The following is a 17,029-nucleotide window of genomic DNA, read 5'->3' as shown; positions in this document are numbered from 1 at the left end:
ATGGGTTGTTTACTGGTGGACTGTGAAACATCCAGTATGAATTTTTCTGATAATTCAATATCAATTGAGAATATAAAACAACCAATGTTCCTATTTGCACATTGCACTGTCAAGAAACACTATGCGCCAGCAACTTTAGAAACTCCAACAGTTTTGCACAAGAAATTTAGACACGCGAAGAAAAGGAAAGCCTCTTCAATGGAAACTACTATTACTTCAGCAGATCAGTACAAACCAAACATTTCTGAATATCACAAAAGGCACCCAGCTTATCAATTCTGTTGAAAGTTATAGATATGATAAATGCCATTCCCACTTTCTTTGCTAATATATAATTTCCAGAAACACAGTCTTTTCTGAATCACAAAATAAAGCTATGAATGGCATTACTTATATGAATAGAACATACATAATTACTGGATTTTTAATACAACTCAAATTAAGCCCCGGTCAAGACATGTTAAGGTAAAAGCAGAACTCCAAACAGGAGAGGCTAGAAGAAGCCACCATCTAAATGGTTAGGGCAGCTCCCCACTGTATCTTCAAAAAGCATTCTGACAACTGGCATTGACACTAACTTGGACTCCTTACTCACAACTTCTGGCTCACATATTATTCCTGATACATACTTTGTATCTTATTGCTAGCCAATATTCAATGTACTTTGTCATCTTCAAGATATTCTTAAGGCAGTTGTACAACTGACTTTAAAAATTTCTGTACATGATGGAGCCTGAAATGTCAACTTGTGCTGAATACACAGAGAGAGTTCCTGTGAAGGTACATCAACTTTTGTCATAACTAAGGTTTATCAGCTTTATTTCTTTTCCCCCTATGGAAGTTGTTTCTAACCATGACAGTCATGAAAGCTTAGCTCCAGATAACAGCTAAAAGTGAATCAGTGCATTCATGCATGTCCACATCTGCCAAGAGACCACTTTGAGTCTTGACAGTTTCCATGTTTGTGTTTTAAGTCCTTTTGAACAGCTGTAAAACTGACTCAATGTATTCAAAAATGATCTGAGAAAAGGCATAAGCAGCTAAGTGACAGAATTTGTGAATGCTACTGTTTTATGGAATAGAAATGTGAGGGACAACTCACATTAGAAGGGCAAAGAAGGGCTGAACAAAACTCACTAACTACTGTTAAATGGCAAATGAAGTTCAATGTAGGTAAGTGTAGAGTGATGGGCATGGCAAAACAACCCTAACTTCATCACACATAGTGATGGGCTTTGAGGTGACCTCAAAAACAAGCTCTTGGGAGACTACATCTATATAGTCTATATAGTAGACGTCTAGAGTATACATCTATATAGTAGAGCTGGAAAGACACCTAAAGAGGACGGCAAAAATAATCAATAGGTTGTTGCAGATGTTAGAAGTTTACATGAGTTTGAGGAGAGACAAGCTCACATAGGAAAAATCTATTGCTGGCTACTATCCACAAAGATTCTTTCAGCTCCTAAATTAGTTTTTCTGGAAATTAAACAAAAATTCGCTGTTCAGAGGAATAATGAATAATTTCAAAACGGTTTCTATATTAAAAAGTTTTTCTTAAATGGTTATTTTGAAAGAAATGGTGCACAAAGGATTGGTTCATTTATTTTTTGGAAGCAGAATTTATTTTCAGTCTTGAACTAGAAATTGCCTGATTTGAAGCACATTAGGATAACAGCTCTGGGGTAACAAATTCTATGTCTAATTCAAATATAAAGTGAGATCGGCTGTACTCCAGAACTGGTTGCACTCCAATTTCTGTTCTAAAAGTAGGTATTAGGAAATGCTTATTTGCTTTCACAAAGGAATCAAAGAAAGCCTCTCTCTCTCTCTCTCTTCTCCTCCCTCCCCCCCTTTTTTTTAATATCCCTGTACAGAATTACAGATATAGGTAGGTATATTTGGCTATAGATAATTTGATCAGAACATTCAATACTTGAGTCTTTCTTAAATATACAACTGAGGGACAGCAGAGGAGTAATTTTGCTTATTTTCAGCCATATGATCTTACTACATAAAATACTAAAAAGAAATCAAATCTGTGTAGTAGCTGGCGACGTCTATACAATTTGTCACTACTTCAAATAGATGCATTATTCATATGCCAGCAAACCACAGAGGAATGGGCCAAGACTATATTCTTTTACCAATGATTTATTTATTTGGGAAATCTGAGTGAAAATGTGGCCCCATTAAAGTCAGTGGTATAGCTTCCGCCAGCTTCAACAAACATATGGCTTCCTCTACAGAATGCAGAATTAACATTGCTATCCATAGTAGACGAACACTTAAGTTTTACCACAACAATATTTTATTTGTTATTTCCAAATAAACTATGGAGTAAAATGATTAGAACTGATACTGTTTTGAACCCAAAGCAGCTTTGTACTAAAGCAAGCAGACTTATATAAATACCTTTGGTATCTGTTGGATCCTATTCCTAAACACAATGTTCATATTTCAGCTATAATAAGTAAAGCATCTCAAAGATGTGTGAGGCACTAGTCTTGCAAGTGTCCWGTTTAGTTTCTTGAGTAAAGTGAGATTGGTAGAGTCAGCTTAATCTGTCATGGAAAGCTGTGCGCAGTGCTCATAATTCAACACAGTTTGGAATGATTGGCAGCCGCCATCTAGTGTGGACACAAACTATACTACCACATGCATTTAACTTCAGCTCTCCCTAGAAATCACAGTGTGTTCAGGTCAAGCTGAGAGTACTACTCACACAAGGTAATGACCACGATGCAGCAACTAGCTACTAAGCAATTTGGTACTCATGCCTGACAATTCCATACACTTCAAAACAAACCCACCATATGCAGCACAGTATACTGAAACTTACTCTTTATTAAGGTTATGAAAAATATAAGTACTGATTTCTTATGTAACTGCTCTACAGTAAATACTAGAGCTCTGAGGCAGACAACTCAGGAGTGCAGTTCAGGAGCAGGTGCTGCCCAGCAACTCTAAACCAACATTAAGCTGCCAGGCCCAGACTGCTGCAGTGCCAGGCCAGGCCCCAGAGTAAGTCAAAGCTCTCAAAGTCATCCACAGCACTCTAAATTACACAAGCCAGCTATGGGCTCCGGGAGGCAATTACAACAACTAGGGAAAGCAGAGTCTCAGGAAAGCCTGGGCCACGGTGGGGTGCTCACTCTCATATGTAACTGGAATAAAAATTATTACATTGGGTCTCTGCTACCAAAGCAATCTTCCAGCATGATCTTCCTGTGGCCCTTCAACCAACCAGAGGCTGCTTTGCAGAAACAGCACAAAACAGAGTAGACCGTGCATCACGCAGCATCAGAACTGGAGCTTTAATAGGTGCATGACTCAGTTTACATAGGAAAGTAAAGGATGAAACTAAGCTAGAGCATGTCAGCTTAGATTCAAACATGTTAAAAATAAAATTGAGTAATCCAAAAAAGTTACTTTGAAAAAGAAATCACTAGAGATAAGACACCTCTTGATGCTTCTTCACAGCTCCCCTTAAAAGCTCATACTGACTAGACGCTTGCAAGGCACTGCCATCTAAGTATAGACAGTCAATTAATAAGGAGGAACTACTGTATATTATTAGTTGCAAGATATTAAGTTTACTATTATCTTGATCTCGGGTTCTTTCACTGTCTTTTGACGGTTTCTTTCTGTTTGTAGGGCTTTGCCATTTACCCAGACTGCAAGGTCTCCAAGAGGGTAATTGATTTGTACAGTGCATAACACAATGGCACCATTATCCTGGCTTGAAACCTCAGGGGCTTATGTAACGAAATGCCATTACAACTTATCTTTCAAGGTGGTCAAAAGTTCTCACAGCATATTATCACAGCACACCTTGCTTCAAACTTATTCACAATTTTGGGATAATTAAAAGAATATTTAACTTCTCTGGAATATAGAATACAAAAGGATAAAATTCTTTAACCTGCTTATTCTGTGGCCTAAAAGACCAGTGGAGTATAAAGAAAAGATCAACAGGGAAACATTTTATTTTCTTTGATTTCTTTCTCCCTTTCCCACCAAGCACTGTCTCCCTGTTCATATTTCTTACTCTTACTGTCATTTTATCTTGTCCCTCTAGGTCCTTATAAAGTTTCTTTTTCTTCAGAGAGTCAACAATAAAAGCAGAATTTGCAGTTCAGCACTAGCTAGAAAAAAAAAGGTGAAGGGAGAAAAAATGTTTGGCCTGGCTCGGAAAGCTCATTTCTGAACCTTTATTATAGAATTTTCTAGAAAGAATCTGGTATATGAAACGTCACATGTAAGCAAGCATCATGCCTTCTGCTTCCAATGCTATGTATTTACTTACAGTACTGTTATTTTTAGAAATACTAAGTAATACTAAGTAACCTGAAATACTAAGTAACACAAAATAGAATTTTTAGAATACCTAAAATATTGATTATTAGAAAATAAGTTTATATACAACAACCCAAAAGACTCCAAAACTGCTACAGTTTATACCATCATAAGTAGTGGTGAAGGCAAGGTTAACACAATATACTAAATAGCTACTTTAATAAGAACTTAAGTGATTTTCATACTAGGAAAGAAGTGCTCTAATATAATTCCAATAAGCTAAAGTAAAAGCTTAAAAAAGACCCAAACTGCTTTGATATTGAACTGCAGAGGCATATCTCCCTTTGCATAAGGCACATTACAGCAATGAAAAAGTTCACACCCCTACAGTGAGAAGTATTTGGTATCCCCAACACAAATTTCTGCTTGACTCTTGCTTCAGTGGATTTTTGAGGCTTTCTAATGTCTCCCAAAAGGCAATACACATATTCCAGCATTTGACCTGCATTTTGCTTTTCCCCTTCAGAAACCAAGCCCCCCAAAAGGCATGTAGAGTAAACCTGACTGCTTTGACCACAGAAGGGTTAAAGATGAATTTGACATAATTACTGTCTACAGTGGTTAAAAAAAAAAAAACTTTTATTATTATAAAAGGGAAAAATATCCAACATATTTCTGAAATTCCTAAACTTAAGAGATTTTTATATTTATGTTTTGATATTTTGTCTTAAACACAGCTAATAAAACTGTAATATACAATCAAGACTCCTAAGCTGTGCTACTATTTTAAAAGCATTTTTATTCACTGATAACGTATAACCTGTTTTGGATATAGATCTGTATAGCAAAGACAAGCAACTATTTCCCTGGTGTGCTGCTTCCTATATATCATACAATTTTGTAAAGCTTCCTCTTTATCTGCAATGCTAAAATCCTATCTAAAACACCTCAGTACAAATGTCTCAAAAGCCCAAAGGCTGAGTCCAGACAGCCAATGTAAATTCAGGTACAGAGAAGCTGTTTAACCCAATTGATATATTTTTCTTTGTACACCAAACTGCCATGGTAGATAAATGAAGACGATACAGATTATTAAGGAGGATTTTCTAGACATCTTTCCCCCAACAGATATAAATGAATAAAAGGACACCAAGAATAGAAAGCAAAACAGTGGTTGGTTTTGTTGATGACTGTGTGGACATCTGTCATAGGTCAAACTATCAGCCAAACCTGTCATAACCAGCAGGGAGCTACGAAGAGGAGTATGGTCTGCTTCCACTTGGCTCAGCATATATTTTGGGAATAAACAACACAGGAGGAACAGCATACAACTCAAATTGCATTGAGAAGGAGGATATCTGACTGTAAATCAGGGTTTCTAGCTCTTTACAATAGAAACATGGACATACGATTAATTCTTTGGTGAAAAAAAGCCTATCTACAGAGGTTTTCCACTAATAGAATACAAATTTACAGCAAGCATGCATTGCTGCCAATATCCATCAGGCCTGAAATGGAGGTGGTTTTACAGGCAAAGCACATGGTGAGGTTATGCCAGAGATAGAGCCATCTTTGTACCTTCATTACACATCAGAGAAACGAAGAAAGGGTATTCAGGCTGGATTTTTTCTGTAGTAGCGATCATTAACAAACAGGCAAGACCACCATGCTCACAGTAGTCTAGGACATGGCAAGAACTCTACTGTCTAAAGGATTAAAAAACTGTTTCTCTAATTCAACCAACAGACAAGGTGCAGTTGAAGTCTGTCCGAAGGTCCTAATACAGTCATTTCATAATCAATAATCATATAAGTATGAATGCGCTATTCCTGTCAGTAGGCTACCAGCATAGTGAAATTTTTCAGTAGTTGTGTGCAGGATTAAGTCCCACAGGCAATATTCTACACTGCTAATTAGTTAATTCCACTAAAAATCAAAGGTACTTTATGTATATCAGGTACACAGCAACGTCTAAGTCTGGTAAACCAGTACTCACAAACCAATATTGGGACTCAAGTTACAGCATGATAGAAGCAAATTCTCTCATCCTGAAATAGCACCAATCCAGTCAGTCTAGAATTCAGGAAATGGTGGAAGTAAAAGTTTTTTCCTTAATGCTCTCACAGAGTCTCTCTAGATGATCTAGCTCTTAGATGGTCCATAGACGATCACAGACTGATACCTATCTCTTTGCAAAACACTCTTGCAAAACACATGCCAGAGAAAAGCAAATGGAACAGACCAAGTGAAAGGAAAAAAAACCCTGATTTTTGTGGACATGGGAATCTGAAATATATCACTTCTCAACTGTAATCTCTATGTCTACTAGAAGAGGACAAGACAATCAGTTCTGAAATTGTTTTGGGATGTTCTTAATTCCTGCATCAAACTTCCTGCTGTCAGCAAGAAGCCTTGGAAACAAAGGTGCATTCAAGGAGAAATGTATTACGAGGACTGCATGTGTCATGTCACCCCTGCTAGGTGATACTATGCACTCACAAGTGAACTTGTAGTCTGGATGCCTGAGGTTGCCTGATTAGCTGTAAGGTCTCTTTGCCTTTAATTCAGTGCCAGCACACTTGATGCAAAGGCTACTAAGAGAGAGGAAACTGGTATCTGCAATCTTGATGCTAGTAGTCATGGCACTCTTTTAGAGAGATCCTCAGCTGAAAATACAGAGGAATGACCCATGGTTACAGGAGCACTAACCACAGATACCTTCTGTCGTGCCAATTTCAAGAACATCTTTTCCAGAAATAAACAGTATTATGGACTGCTCCAAAACAGAAATAATTTGAACTCTCTGTCCCTCACCCAAGATTTAAGACAAGAAGGAACAGCAAACAAAAAGCTTCAGAGACGGATCCTTTCTAAAGGAGAAAAATGCATACACTGTGCCTCGTAACTTAAGGGTCTCAGACTGCAGTTTTTATTGGCTTTATAGTGACTTAAAGTGGTGACTCCTCCCATTCACACATCCCATCACCTTCATTAAACAGAACCTGGGCTCACATACTGACAAAACTTGAATGGGATACAGGAACTTTAAAAGGTTATCCATTACTGTTTGCTTTGCTAATGTATTATGCTGTCAAATAATACTTCATTTATTTGTAGAAGTAATCAGGTGTATGCTACCCTCTAGTTACTTGGGTGATCAGGGCTCACAGAAGTTCTTTAATAGAACACTACACTCTTCATATTTTCTTCTCAACTATTTTTTGCTATGAGCCATGCATATATTCTGGTTTTCCCATTCATTCAGTTCTCAGCCTTCTCAGTATTATGGCTATCAGAAGCGCAGAACACACACTAGTGACTACACTAAGTCAAGAATCAGTTGTCCAGCGTAATGCGTAAGTGTAATGTGACATCCTTTTTCTAGTATGGCATGAACGTTTTCTTTCACGCACTTTTCTGGGCTTTTTTTTGGTCCACAGGATATTTCAAGAAAAGTCTGCCTGAGAAAACCAAAAGAAACAGAGGAACTTCCACAAAAACTTATTTGAAGGCATTAAAAAAAAAATCAAGTTTTTAAAAGTAGCCTTAGACTTTATAATGAAACCTATTAAAATCGTCTATATTGATTTAATTTGTAAGAACTCCATTTCAGACAACTGTGGTTGCTGCTCAGGAGCTGAAAGCAGAAATAACCTCTCTCTCTCCACTATTCATACTCTAGTACTTCTCCCTTCCATCTCAAACACTTGGTAGCGGGCTAGGGAGGAAATGATTGCTGCTATCTGAAATGGTGGTCACAAGACCCAGACAAATTCAGATGAAGCAGGAGGAAACGGAACATGGTCCAAAACTAAAGATGCCTTATACAGAACACTTTCTGCAGACACTCTCCTTGGCAAATCAGTCAAGATTCTCAAAGCACAAGAGCCTCAACCAGGTTTCTTGCACCTCATATCACCACTCTCAGATAAACAGATGCATCTTTAGGTGCTCAGTGTCAAATAGGGCAGTATCAGAGAGTTCAGATGCTACCCAAAAAATCATCAACAAATAGGAATAACTAGAGAATGCTTATGAGAAGATATTTCAACTTCACTCCACATTCCCCAAATCACTCCCTTGATTTCCTCACCAGTTTTATTTTCCATATAGGTTTAAAGGAATAATGCAGTGGTTCTTGAGTTTAGGCAGAAATACCTGAGCTGTGGAAATTTACTTTCACAGTATATTATGAAACATATATGAATGTCTTTACTGAAATCAAGGGCTCAATAATTCCAAATTTTATATGTTTGATTTCATTAAACTCAATAAGATACACACGGGAAACTGAACAGTGAGCAAGCACTCACTGAAGACAACATTTACACACTTGCACTTTTGAGTCATTGTCAACAATAAGAGCACAAATGTTATAATACATTTTTGTTTCTGAAAATTCAGTGGTGAACAAATGTACTTGCCAATTACATACCTTGAAGTTGCAATTTCCACTTTGGTTCTTGCCATGGCAGCTGCTCGCTGTGCTCCCTCTATTGCTCTATCCACTTTTTCTCTAGTTTTTGTGTTTCGTATTGGTATAAGTTGTTTTCTTATTCCGCGGACCAAAACATTATTTTTATACTTTCCTTCTTCTTTGGTGCCATCTGGAAACATGGTACATCCATATCCATGCCTCCTGTTATTTAGCCATTCTCCTTCATATTTCATACCATTTGAACGCTCACTAATACCAAAACCACTGCGCTTGTCATTCTTCCATTCACCCATATAGGTTTCTGTCGTGGTGGCATCAACATGGTCTTCCATAGGGCAATAATCACAGTCACCATCTCCAAAACTAATTGTAGAGTTGGCATCACTAGAACTAATCCTGCTCATAGCAGCATCACTCCTGACGGAGCTCCGTTTGCTAGATATTGATGATCTAGATTCAGATTTTCTAAGTTTTATATTACCAAGAAGAGATCCTCTTCTGAATAAGCCTCCTTTTTTCTTAATGCCCATGGCTTCTGGATCACTGTGAAAATTCAGCACAAAACCTCCTCTTGTTCCAGCTGGACTGTCTGAAGTGATGTCGTGCAGAATGGTGCCATTGCTCTGCTCACTTCGAAGCGAAGCTAGAGATGTTCGGAGGGGTGAACGGATCACAGTTGCCATGCCATAGGGTACACTCTGACGCACACCATACCCATGTCGCATCCCTCCTGTCCACTGCCCTTGGTAGGTACCTTTTAAAGTAATAAAGAGAAATTTAATTTTGGAAGTTGTAGAAGACCTAATAGGCTACATACAGTATGCTACTGGCAATACTATATCATCAACTCTTCCTTTGGCAAGCAGAAATGTGGGGGGAAAAAAAATCACAGAACATGATACAGTATACAAAATATTTTTTGTTATTGGTTTTGCTTATAAGTTATTTGTCCACTGCAAAAAGCCTTTACCTTGAAGCCGCAATAATGTATTTTGGCAACTAAAACACAGTGGCTATGATAAGTGGTTTTTGAATGGGTCTGTCCATGGAAGAAATTTCTAAAGCGAGACTCCTTCAACATTTCTTTAAGGTGGTTAGATGGGGAGGGGATAAGCAAAAGCAGAGCCATGTTACATGTGGTCAGACAAGGAAGGACAGAGGGTTGGAGGGAAGGTAGGGAGCAAGTTACTCATGACTCTTGCCTCCAGCCACTCACAGATCCTGCTGTGTGTGTGCAGGAGTGGAAGAAGGAGCCAGTGGGGGCAGTAAACATCCTCCTGTCCCAGGTTTAAGATGACCGTAGACCTCTCCACTTCAGAGTGTGTTTGACAAGCCACTAAGTTGTTCTGATCTACAGGCCAATCTGACTATTGTCATAATGTTTTATCGTACAATTAAGTATTTCAAAGTTTTTTGAATATACTTGAATAGAAGTAAAGTATAAAATACTAAGACCAAAACCTCTGGATACCTTACTTTACATCAACTCTTGATATTAGCATTTCTTGCTGTTTCCAGCAACATAAACAAGGTATATTGGCTTCACAAAATATTGGTTGTATAACACAAGCTCTGTTTTATTCTAGCTATCATTTCTGAAGCAAGTATTACAGGAAAGTAGCATACTAACTTTACTGCCACCTTACCCTATGAAAAACTCCCAGGGGAGTAAGTGCCTTTCTTGAGAAACAGCCGAGCTCAGGTTTAAAGAAAGAACAAGATATTCAAGCTATTTGACAGTCATCAAAAATTTGGAAGGCTGACGAGACATAAAAATACAATAAGTGATACTATTTTTCTATTTACATACTGCAGTATGTTGTGACAGAAAGATCAGAAGCATGAAGCTTTAGCACTGCTTCTATTAAATCTAAAGTTGTCTTTCATTTGTGCTGCTGTACGTAAGAAAGACAAGGCAGTGATAAACAGAGAATAATATATACCATTCTATCTCTAACTGCATTTCATTGTTTACATTGCAATCATAGTAACTTTTGTATTCCTTTTTAAATATCAACATATAGAAGAGCAACATGGTATTTGATATGAGGAGTCACAGATATCCATGTAATGGACTTCAGGCAAACCTGCATCAGAGCCAAGAAACTGCATTATCTGATTACTACTGCAGGCAATTATTTTCTTGCATTCTTAAAAGACATTGTCATTTCAGGTCAGATAGGCACTTCAGTGTTAAGTCTCTAAAGCCAGATGATCCAAAGAAAGGTGCCAGGAACCTCACAACTGGCAAACAGAAGATAACTTGCTTTCTAAGATCATTTTGTTCCAATCCCCACTAAATTGCTTTAAGCTTTCCAAAACAAGGTGTCTCTCCCACCTAGGTGTTTTTTTTTTAAAAGAACTATTTTGACTGAATATTCTTACAGAAGTATGAATAAGCAACCTTTAAAATATCTTTCTTTGATTTTATTCTGTTTTAATTGGATTACATATTAAAAACTATTCTTCAGAGAACTATGTATCAAAGGTCAAATACAGTGATTGACTAAAAAATGTTCACATTTGTCAAATACCTCGAGTTTTAGATGTAGTTCAAAGCTTTCTTTCCTTTGAAATTACATCTCCTTTGTAAAAGCATACCATTTCAGTTGTGTACATGTCAATTATCTATCAATTACAGTTATACTATATTATCTCTTCTGCTAAATTATATTTTAGTGTTAGCAGGCAGTTAAGTTTGCCAAGTGTGCTTTCTTTATTGTATAATATTAAATAGGTTCAACAATATAACTATTTTGTGTTGGTACAAAATTCTACCAAGCGGAAGGTTTTTGTTTTAACAGATGGCTGCTGACATCAACAACAAACAACTTTCTTAGTTTCTCTCTCATTCTCTGTATCCTGGATACCTGCTGATGCACTGGTTGTAAGGGTGCTGAATCTAGAAACATGATTATTATAAAAAACTCAGCATATGGAGAAGAACAAATAGAAACATGAGCACAAAACACTGATATGGCATATTCTGTAAATACTGTAAAAATACTGCCATCTTGTAATGTTTCTTTATTAAACAGAAATTTCCCAGAAATACATTAATATTTTATGAGCATAAATGACTACATTTTGTACCTACTATCGTAATGATATACCAGAACTAAGAATCTGGCTACATATATTTTACTGCTACATACTATGATCTAACATCCTGTAACAGTTAAAATAATATATCTAATTCTAATTTTGATTATACCATAGTCTTACATTAGAATAGCAACTCAAAACTACAGCCCTCCATATTGTTATTCTAGTGTCAGATGAAGAAGAATAAACATATTTCAGTACAGAATTTTATAAAACTACCAAAGGTCAACATAGGCTGCATTTCTTCTTGATAATGCTTTGTTTCAATGAGTAAATGCAGAAAATCTGAAAATATTTAATCCAGTATGACTTCTGTTTTCCAATATTCCATAGGCAGAAATGAAAGTGGCTGTTGTTGCCTATGAGAGCATTAAAACCAAAACAATTAATGTGCTGTTATTTACTTACCAGATTTTTCTTCCTACCAGGGCAATAAAATCAAGGCCAGTTTCTTTTAAAGAGAAAATAGCTAATGAGGAAATGGAAGATTCATATTGAAAAATAGTACTTAGAAAGTACCAAAGATGTTTAGCTGGAATTTTGTGCAGTCTTGCAGGTAACAATTGTCTTTTTTATAATTACAAACCCATTAAAGGAAAGATCTCCAGTACTAGTGCTGAAAAACTGCTTCATTATCCTTGATTTCTCAGCTTGCATTTTAAAGGTAAAATATTTTAAAGGCATAYGGAGGGCAGTTCACAGAATGTAGATACAATGGCCTTACAGAATGGAGATCTCAGTAATTTGATTTACAGCAAACTATAGCTGTACCATCACCTCCAACAGAAGATGTTTTAGAAAGCTTTAAATGAGCAAGACAAGGCAAAATAATATTATTAAATAATGAAATGCTACAGCATATGATACAAGACATGATAAAACAATCTTCTCCAATATATTTATAAACACACGTGATATATTACATAACATTCATCATTTACTATTCATATTGTTATGATGGATAATACCAACAAACATGTGTTCTCCCCTTTCACCTTAATTGATGGTTCCAGTAAGGGTCAATTTAAGACTACCACTGTAATTACCAAGCTATTTGAAAACCGCATTTGACCATAAAACAACAACATTGGTCAGCTTTATTTTTTAAAAGCTAGGCTTGGTATCCTTTGTAACAATGAAGAAACATTCAGCCACAACTTCTCCTGACTATCCACCTGGTGCTTAACTGGTTCCCCTGAAAGGGTGTTCATATTTTGGGCCTGAAAACTATTAGAAAGTATATTTTTCTTTTGTTTTTGTTGGTCAGTTGCTCTAAGGTATAATTTTACAGCCTGTCTCCTTAGGGTTATGCTGTGCCATCCCTCTCCCCTTTAAAAACAAAACAAGAAAACTTTCGGTTGTATTTACAATGCATTTACAGCTGTAAATGTCATTGTCTACTTGTGAATAAAATTTTAAAATTATGCTGTGTGAAAAAGCTGAGAGGCCAAGGCTGTAATAACTTTTCCACTTACTCGTCTTTTATTTTTATCTTCCAGGAGTTTAACAAATTAGGCATTACATCAAGGTTTTTGCATGCTCTTCAGACTTAAATGCTAGATAAGCAGATATCTAGAAAGAAGAGTACTTAGCAATCTATGAACATATGTACTACTGATGACCTTTTCTTAGGATATATTCCTCACTGATCTCTATAGAAGGACAGTGCACATCCTTACAGCAAAACTCCTCTTACTGCTATTGTTTGCAGAGTCATACACTGCTAACTAATTTATTTGTACATACTGAAGTTTGAAATTAGGCCTTGATCCTTCTATAAAAACTTCTCAGGTAGACTCGTGGACTCACACAGGTGCAGCAAAATCTAGAGAGTTTAAAGGGGGTATAGAAGTCCAGATCACTGTAGGAAACAACCTGATGGGCCATCTGAAGGCCCAACATTAGCATGTACAATGAATGGGGGATCATGAATTATAATTCACAATGTTTTGCTTAAAGATTTGTCTAAGCCGCAATTCTAAAGCATTTAAACACAGCAGGCTATTTGTTATGGATGCTGTGCACAGTCTTATGTGCAGAAACATTGAGGAATATTGTCAATGTTTGCTATGTGTTCCACTTCCCTCACTCAGCTACATCTCCTAATAATACCGATGCATTTTAAAACATATTGCAAAAAAACAACAACCGCCCCCCCCCCAAAACAGCATAAAAGCCTAGATTTTAGGCTTAGGAATTTTAAAACAAATTGGCAATTGGCATAGTCTAAACACAGTTACCTCTTTACACTAGTATTCTCAGATCATAACAACGGAAGAGCTTTACCATAAATATTTGACATTATGTTTTTAAAGACACATATGCAAGTCTGATCTCCCTGTAAAGACATTTCAGGTATTTTTGTAGATGTACAAACATGGCAATTGCTCCCAGAGTGTGAAAACAAAAGCTCTCATCTGTGAACATCTTTGATGTATTGCTTAACTTCATTCAGGAATACTTACACTAAAAATCAATGGGACTTCACATCCTCTGCTCATATGAACTGAAACATGTAAGAGATCAGGGCTTTGGTAACAGATTAAAGTTAATAAAACTATAAATCTTATGATTTAAACTGCATGCTTCATATGTTCCTTTGGACAATGGATTTCTTGTTAGGTTTAAGTCTAAAAAATTTAGGAAATTTACCTCTGAATTATCATTACTATACAGAAATTAAAAAAAAAATCCACAACAAGCCTAAAGAAAAAATACAATGTACTTTAGTTATCAGGAAACTCTCTCCTAAAAAAAATTATTCAAATGCCAGTTCACTTTTCTAAAAAGAAAGAAAAAAGGGGTGACTGCAGCAAATTCAGCTCTTTGACTTCTAATTTATTATTATTATCATTATTTTAGCTAATAAGTCTACTGTGTAGTGAAAATGAAACAAAAATTCTGATTTATGTTTCATGTTTTCTTTTTAAACCCCCAAACACATATCTAGGCTGAATGTGAGCATCAGAAGTTTCCACACCAGGAAGCAATTTTCAGATCGTTACAGAAGTGTAAACAAGAGGATTAAAAAGGTCGAAGTTCCAAAAACCACAGCACATTTCATCTTATTAAGGAAATGAATTTTACCTAACTCACTATATTTTGTATTTAAAAAAAAAAAAGCCAAACACACCAGCCACCAAAAACATCCAACTGTTAATGTCTCTTCTTCTGCTTAAAAGAAAAAATATCTATTATCTGATGCAATCCTTACTATCTGATGCAATCCTTTAAGCTTGATCACAAACCGCTTATCAAAATCCTTGAAGAAACCAGCAACAGCCTCAATTAAGAGATCTCATAAAAGGGTTGTTCCTTTAGTTAGATAAAATGAAAATTACGTTACTACTGATTTTCATAAATTCTATTTCGTGCATGTTACTTGAGCAACTTGCTCATTGCTAAAGCAAGCAATATTTCTGTAAAAAAAGCCCTAGTCCTAAAACTGAGACCAATTCCTCCCCCCTCCCCCCATACTGGGACAAATCAAATTCAAGAGTAACTGCACTGAAGTCCCAGGTGGCACTTCCACAGATGACAGACATTATTGCTGCAAAAGATAAATTTTAAAGGACCAGGCTTATTTGCCTTTCATGCAGTGCTTGAAAAGACATAGGTACAATAAGATTAAGTGAAACTAGCTATTCAGTCAGGCTTTGCTCCTAAGAGACCCTACGAAACCTTGGCTTCACATCCCTTGAGTTAAATAAACCAGCAGAATTTCCTAGGAGTTTCCTAGGAATTTCCTAGGAGGTTACAGTATACACTTACGGAGTATACTGCAACCGCTCAGTACACTTACAGAGCGGAGCGCTCATTTGTTTTTTGTGGTGAAGGTGGTGATAGAGACTGGCCTCTTTAATTTCACAATATAGCTCGTACTTACAATAGTATGCTTAAGTTGTCCCATATTTTAATAAAATATGAGTTATTAAATGAAGGCGGAGCTAAGTTTCCTCGGTTTTACCCAAGCTGGGTGCCTATTTCATTACCTTTAGTGTCCTGTTCATGAGCTTAACAGTCTAATGAATGACTAAAGATGCACTTAATTAACCGGGAAGCAACAAGGAACAAGGACTTGCTTGTTAAGTTCTTGGTGTTTTTGAGAACAGTGAAAGGGAGCTCCGCGGAGACCTCGTTTGCCTGCTTTCTCCCTGATATAGGTGCTGCTGAGCGCAGCTATCGTTATCGCCCAGCAGCTGCCGCACCACAGAAAGAGGAAAAAATGTTTTCAGGCAGTCGTAATCCATTCCTCAAGTTCAGCGACCCAGGCACATTTCCCCCAGCTGGCTGAGGGAAAACGGTAAGCCTGGGAATACAGACCGCTCCGGGGGCGGGAGCGGGGGGGAAGCACCGGCCGAGCCGGGAGCGCCCGCGCGCCGCGGCCGTTAGCGCCTCGCGGGCGGAGCCAGGGGGCGCCGGGCACCTGTGGCGCGCGCCGGGCCGGGCCGGGCCGCCCACGGCGGAGACTCGTGCTTCGCTGGCAGTTACCCCGCGAGCTGCGTGCGTCACCGGGAACGGTGTGTGTGTGTGTGTGTGTGTGCGGGGAAGGGTTTAGTGGCGGAGCGGGAGAGGAAACTTCTCAGCCCGCGACAGCGGCACCGGTGAGGGGAGGGCGGCGGTTTGGGCTGCCCTCGCGCACGCGCATCCCCCCCGCGCCGGGCACCACGCTGCCCTTCCCCCCCTCACCCCGCGGCATCCCGGTGCTCCCGCCGCCCGCGCGCGGCCGGGGCGCCCCCCACAGGCCGCCCACCTCCGTCCCCGTAGGTCTCGACGCCGTAGCCGTCCTGCAGCCCGTTGCTCCAGGTGCCCTCGTAGCGGGCCGGCGTGCTGAGGCTCTGCCGCACGCCGTAGCGCCCCTTGAAGCCGTGGGACCACTCGCCGCGGTACATCCATTTGCCCTTCGTCTCTACGCCGAGCCCGTGGCGCTTGCCCTGCGCCCAGTAGCCCAGGTAGGTGTTGCCGCTGGGCCAGGTGTAGCCGCCCACCACCTCGAAGCCGTGGGACCAGGAGCCGGCGTACTCGCCCTGCCCCTTGGGCCCGGTGCAGATGCCGTGCCCGTGGGCTTTGCCGTCCTCCCAGCCGCCGCAGTAGGTGCCGCCATCGTCGAAGTCGAACCGGCCGCCCGTCATCCAGGGCAGCGGAGCGAGCGCGGCGCCACTGCTGCCGCCGCTGCCGCCGTCTCCC

General features: G+C 38.7%; 2 protein-coding genes across 10 annotated transcripts in view; one reads left to right on the top strand and one right to left on the bottom strand.

The window, feature by feature from the left end:
- The window catches only part of JPH1 (junctophilin 1), a 92,845-nt gene extending 75,822 nt beyond the window's left edge, over window positions 1–17,023 (bottom strand). For all 4 annotated transcript variants that reach the window (XR_003251987.1, XR_003251988.1, XM_026056269.1 and 1 more), the window contains exons 1-2: window positions 16,596–17,023; window positions 8,735–9,491 (exon numbers count right to left, since the gene is read on the bottom strand). Coding sequence is in view for 2 of the 4 variants with exons in the window: in XM_026056269.1 (XP_025912054.1) it covers window positions 8,735–9,491; window positions 16,596–16,974 (1,136 nt within the window). In the remaining 2 variants the exon portion in view is untranslated. The remainder of the gene's footprint in view (window positions 1–8,734; window positions 9,492–16,595) is intronic.
- GDAP1 (ganglioside induced differentiation associated protein 1) overlaps window positions 11,175–17,029 on the top strand; it is a 39,279-nt gene continuing 33,424 nt past the window's right edge. For 2 of the 6 annotated variants that reach the window (XM_026056272.1, XM_026056271.1), the window contains exon 1: window positions 11,175–16,145. The gene's annotated coding sequence lies outside the window, so the exon portion shown is untranslated. Of the gene's footprint in view, window positions 16,146–16,342; window positions 16,363–16,704; window positions 16,795–17,029 lie in introns of those variants that run through there. The other 4 variants (XR_003251989.1, XM_026056270.1, XM_026056276.1 and 1 more) reach the window with 3 other exon arrangements.

Source organism: Apteryx rowi, unplaced genomic scaffold, assembly GCF_003343035.1.
Source record: "Apteryx rowi isolate R43461 unplaced genomic scaffold, aptRow1 scaffold_130, whole genome shotgun sequence".
In the NCBI taxonomy this organism is placed as follows: Eukaryota; Metazoa; Chordata; class Aves; order Apterygiformes; family Apterygidae; genus Apteryx; species Apteryx rowi.
The sequence above is the reverse complement of the archived record's forward strand: the minus strand, read 5'-3'. Positions and strand labels throughout refer to the sequence as shown.